General features: G+C 38.7%; 1 protein-coding gene across 1 annotated transcript in view; it reads left to right on the forward strand.

The window, feature by feature from the left end:
• LOC138193736 (thrombospondin type-1 domain-containing protein 7A-like) overlaps positions 1–4,514 on the forward strand; it is a 152,803-nt gene extending 148,289 nt beyond the window's left edge. The window contains exon 29 of the mRNA XM_069141934.1: positions 1,920–4,514. Within this exon, the coding sequence (XP_068998035.1) occupies positions 1,920–2,010 (91 nt within the window). The 3' untranslated portion in view covers positions 2,011–4,514. The remainder of the gene's footprint in view (positions 1–1,919) is intronic.
• Positions 4,515–6,000: the final 1,486 nt, after the last annotated feature.

The raw sequence follows: 6,000 nt of genomic DNA on the forward strand, positions 1-6,000 counted from the left end.
GTTACACTTCATGTTCAGAAAAACTACATGAAATGGGATTCCCACAGCAGAGAAGCGTCTGAACCAGATCTGATAATCACATTCAATCGTTTCTCCTTGTTTACACAATGAGGATGTAATGGCACCGCGTCGGCCCAAACGCAATTATTTACACTTATATTGTGTTGCTGCAGTTTCAGCTTTGATTTAAAAGCAGAGTAATGTATGAGAGACGTGAAGAGATGTCTGAATATGAACTGCAGGGATGAGTTTCTGCACCACAAATCAAATTCAAGTCTTCAGCACACTGAAGTGCTTCAGTAGCGCGATGCTGCGCTGCCCTCTTGTGGCCAAAACAGAAACTACAGCAACACAAACCCCTTTGATTTCCCTCCTACATTATCAGACATATTGACTTGTTTTCTCTGTATTTGTCAGGTTTAAACAAACATAGTGAAAAAAAACAAAACAAGACATAATTGACTTTCTGATTGAAAATTAGCATTTGAATTCAACATTTGCTGCCTTTCTTTGACGTATATGATGTAAAACTGAGTACTTTGTAGGTTTTAAACTGTTTTTATTAAGCAATTCCAACAACTTTCTGAAATCTAAAAACATACAAAGGGAAGATAATCAGGAGATTAATCGACAATGAAAACAAACGCAGCTCTGGTGTGAACATGAATCGCCGCAGATGTAAAAAAAACCAAACAAACAGGGGATTTGAATGTTCGTTGCTGGTTTTGAATGTTTTGCTGACGTTTCACGTTTACCCCGCTGGGAATGTGTCAACTCTTAATCAAAGAAACTTATCCGGGCAAAATTCCCCAAAGTAGCCCGTCTGATAGTCTGGTGTCCTCCAGAGACTGTTTCCGTCACTACGTCTCCGCCTTTGGGAGGAACGTTTTGGAGGAACGTTTTGAAAGCTCAGAAGTATTATTTCCTGTCCTGCTGGCTGAAACTCCAGATAAATCATTTAAAAATTAAAAAAAATATATATATATATATATATATTGATGATACAGTAAGGGGCCACAGCTAAATATTAGCTGCACTGTCTTTCACAGCCGTCCTCCGGAGGGACTATTTCTGATATTACACACCGTATTACTTCGGGATCTCGTATTCAAAGAAAATGAAGAAAATCCTGTCGTCACTTCTTTCTCTAAAAGGTCTTTCTTTCTCCTCGAGGCAAAGTAGCAAAAATGTCTGGTATGTGCACAGAGTCTGCATGCAAATTAACTCGCTAACACCCTTTAAATGGAGACAAACGTGTCCTTTTTCTTTCCTGAAAACAACCTGTGTGTGTGTGTGTGTGTGTGTGTGTGTGTGTGTGTGTGTGTGTGTGTGCGCGCGTGCGTGCGAAAGTCTGATTCTCCACCGTTCGTTCCGTCTCTGCAGCGATTCCAGTCTCGACTCTGTAGACAGTTTCCTCCTTATAAAGAAAGTCGTTTGTCTGTGTTTGAAATGGTCAGTGTGGACGATACGCTCTAAGATATGTGCCTCCGTTACGTATCTTCACCGCGAGCTTTAAAAGGGTTTGATGACCACATCTGAGACCTCGTTGCTAAAAACGCGTCTTTAATATCTAAAGAATATCGGCCAATATATTGATATCTGTGTTTTCTTTTTAATTTGGGACAGTCGTTTTTCAGACAATCCAATAAATTGGTAAAACTACAAATAAAAAGATGTAAAAAAAAAAAAAAAAAAAAGCATTTTTAAAAGCTCCAAATGGACTTCCCTCTCCTGCTGTCTCTCGCCGGCATTTTCTTGTTTCATAGTTTCGACCACGTTCACCCAAAACATCCGGCATGTAATTCGACGCCCGAGCGCGTTGGTTTGAAAATGTTTCCAAGTTCAGTTCTGACTCTTGTTTTCTTTTTTTGTTGTTGTTGTTGTTGTTTTTTTTGTTTTGTTTTGATCTTTTCACGCAGCAAAAAGCCAAAGAGACCTCAGAGACAGAGGCAACAAAACAACCGACTAAAACCTCTGACTCTCGCCTACGACGGGGACACGGACATGTAGTCCCCCCCCCCCTTTCCGAGAGGCTTCGCCGAGCGCTTCACCTGTCGAAAGGAGAAAAAAAAAAAACGCTTCATCGCGCCATCACAAGTGAGGGACACGGATGTTTGCAAAAGCGTGAATGGACACGTCACAGACCGGAGACATTACAGAAAATCCTCTTAGCGGAGGCACTGTTGGGGTTTAACCATTTTCAAATAGAGCTCCGTTCACTCTTCTTCTGTTGCTTTTTTTTTTTTTTTTTTGGAACAAATATATTCTTTCGGGAAGAGCCTTCGTGACCTCCAGCGTGTTCAATGAAATGCCTTTTTTTGTTTGTTTTGTTGCTGTTGTTGTTGTTGTTGTTGTTGTTTTTTGCTCCCCCTCCCCCCCACACCTCCACGTCCATATTTCTGTATTTAAAGACTCGTTTGAGACGCGGCGGAGGCCGGGCGCGGCAGGCAGAACCAGCTCCGCCGCTCAACGACGGCAGCACACGATCCCAACAACTCTTCCCCCGCGCCTTTTTCTGCTTGTCCCGAAAAATGCTGAGTAGCTGGAGGCTTAGGATGCTCTGACGGTTCGTACGTTGCCAAAAGTCACCGCAGGGAAGAGGAGGAGGAGGAGGGAGAGGAAAATCTCCATAAAAAGGTTTGGATTCCTTTTTTCTCAATCCCCAACTGGGTTTTTGACTCAAATCTCTTTTACATTCTTGAACAAAAGGGAGGCATTTCTTCTCTTTTTTTTTTTTTTTTTTTTTTTTTTTTTGCTTGATTCAGAGGCACACAGGCCCGCGTTTGAGGGATAAACCGATCTGTATGATGCTGATGGAGGAGTAGCCAGCACTCAGTCGTTCATGGAAACTACTGCCTGCCTGCCTCCAACCCCCTGCTTTGTTTCAGGCACTACATTGCACTATATTAGTGCAGCATGATATGCACATGTGACTTCTACCTTCTATTGCCATAAAACACTGCCTCTTCCACAAACATGCAGCAAAAAGGACGAGAACATTCAGAGAGAGCCGACGGGTAAAAAAAAACAAAAAAAAAACACGTCCAGACGCGTCACATTCTACGAAAATCAGGCGCGAATCTCGAGTAAATATATGTATAGATTTTATTTCTCACCGCAGAGTTTTTTGGTTGTTGTAAAGTACCTTTTGTGGTTTGTAGATTTCGTCTGGTGTTATCACTTTTATTTCTGCCCAGATGCAACTACGCTATCAGCGGGTGACTCGTTTTTAATCCATCACCTGCTTTAAAAACAAGAAAAAAAAAAAGTTCTTTTTCACCATCGAAATTCTAAGTTTTTACTTTTTACCTGCAGTAGTTCATGTGAAAACTAATACAAGAGAGAAAAAAAAAAGAGAGACTGCGAAATGTCAACCGATCACGTCATGCAAACATCATTTCTGCCTTACTGACGATAACTAACCATCCTGTGATCCAGTTTTTAATACTTGAACGGGACGAACAGCGACACTGAAGAACACGTAGACAGAAAATAAACTCCCATTTTCTTTTTAAGGGCACGTAGAGAAATATAATCCGAGTTTTTAAACCTTTTTCATGTAGTAACCGTATCATAGGGGCTCTATTATTTTTCAGTTACACTACATGGAGATGAAATATTAACACAAAAAAAAAACAATCTGTACAAACAAATTATACAATATGTTAATAATAAGAGTACATGCTTCTGCTGCAACGTGAAAGAAAACTGGTGTGGAGAATGTTTAACTCTTCTTTTGTTGTGGGATTTGTAAATACCAGCGATTTTTTTATTTTTTTGGAAAAAAAAATCATAAAATCTAAGTATGTGTACATTTATTTTGTATTGCACAGAAAATGTTTAGTTTGAATATTGCAAAGTGGGTGTATGATATTGCTGATTGTTGTCATCATGATGCAAGTTGTATGTTGTGACCAAACAAAGAGGGAAAAAAAAAAAAAGAAAAAAAAAAGAAGACGAAGGCTCGGCCCCTTTTGTACAGGATGTTTATATGTGTGGGAAGAATTCCTGAAAATAAATGCGGATACGGTTGTAAACACACGAACGTCACGTTATTGAGTCATTTTTATAATTTTCTTTTTATGTTCACCGGGGAACAAAACCTGAAAACAAAAATGCTTCAAACTGACAGTTAAAGGACAAAGCCCGTGTTTTACACATTTTTGTTCTTAACAAATCCAAACGAATTTAGACAAAGCAGGACTTTTTGCAAATGCATTTGTTAGTTTTTAAAATACTGTAACCTCTCTCTGCAGCGCCCCCTGGTGTGCAGACGTCAACGCCTGCAAAGGTTTCTCATTAACCAAAACTATGGTCTGTATAAATCAAAATTATTTGCAATTTATAAACTACAAATATGTTTTTATGGTAATTGGTACTTTTTAATTTAAACAAATCTCAGAATTTGGCACACTTGTGGACAAGAACTATTTTTTTTCTTTACAATGTATAATTTAGTAGGTTTGCTGTAATTGTTTCTACAGTTGACCTCTTCAATTAAACATGGCTCTCTATGATGTTTATGAGAAGTTATTTAGCAATCAATTGAGGATATTTTTTTTTGGCCATAAATACCCAAACACAAAACAGCCTTTTCTAGGTAGAGCACTAGAGATAAGCTTTAGAGTGATGTAAAATTATGTTGAGATAGTTTTTGGTTTTTAAAACCACAAAAATGTGGAAATCAAGGTTACAAAAATAACTAAATATGGGACCATTAAATCTAGTTTAGCATTTCTGTTATGCAGTTTTTTTTTACGCTGATGTATATATATATATATATATATATATATACTGTATATAGTACGTTGTCTTTCCTTCTGTTCATACTGGCCATTAATAACTGTCTTCCTAATATCAGTAAGGGAGGACAAAATGCATCCAGTCAGAAAAAGTTCTTTGAAAATCAATGAGAAGCTTCAGCAGCCTAAACCAGGTAACGATCTTGTAGACTTACTGTGTTTTGTCTCGTTGTGTTGCAGACTGTATTCAGCTATTGATTTGTTTATATGTGATAACCTTCACAACGAGGACTGTGGGTTTGTTTCTTATCACTTCCACCGGAAACACTTCAGGAATCAATCTCTTAATGGCCCGCATGAACAGGAGTTTGTCATTTAATTTAAGACTAGCTTAAGAACGAACATTTTGACACATTCAGTTTGGAGGTTTTACATTTTGATTCAAGGTTAATTCATGTTTGATTAAATTATTGGGCCAATAAGTCATATATAAAGTCCCCTGTGTTTGATAAGACTGCAGATTTTAAAGTGGAGAGCTGCTCTACAAACTGGGGGGCGCTGACTCCGTAAAACGTTTCCCGGACGGGGCGCGTCGGCGAGAGATGCTATCAAGCTGCTTTACTGGATCTAATGATTTTAGAGTCTGACCCACAGTGCGGATTAAACGTCCCGATATCTTGGCCTCTGCTGTTTCAGTCTCAAACTTTTTTTTTTTTACTCTCATGGGTCTCCAAACTTTGTAAAAGTGCAAACTAAACCCTATTAAATCGCTGAATCATACTTTTAGTGCATTGCATTTTTTTTCCCAGCAAAACGTCCTTCCTTAATTCCGCTTTAAAGGCGCCATAAAGTATAAATTCAACTTTCCTTTACTTTTTAGATAGTAAAGTGGGTGTGGGTGCAAGATAAACACTGTGAAAGCTCTAAACCAGTATCTCTGCCCTCTCAGCGAGATGTTTACCTCCGTACCGTTATGACGTCATATAGTTATAGAAGTCCAAAACTATGGCTGTGTAACCCCGCCCTTCTGCTGCCGAGCAGCAGAACTCCGCTGAAGTGTAAAAACCTTCAGCGTCGCGGAGCAAGCAAGCTACAGCAAAAAGGAAATGTGGAAGAAACGCTGCTCCGTTGTTGGATGTACAGATGGTAAATTGTCACAGCAGAGCCTTCAAAAGGGAAGTAATTTCAGAAACCAGTGGCTGAATGTATATATAAATATATATATATATATATATATATATATATATATATATATATA

The sequence above is a fragment of the Embiotoca jacksoni genome, unplaced genomic scaffold (genome assembly GCF_022577435.1).
Source record: "Embiotoca jacksoni isolate LCO1_2020_lvr unplaced genomic scaffold, fEmbJac1.0.p SCAF_93, whole genome shotgun sequence".
Taxonomy (NCBI): domain Eukaryota; kingdom Metazoa; phylum Chordata; class Actinopteri; family Embiotocidae; genus Embiotoca; species Embiotoca jacksoni.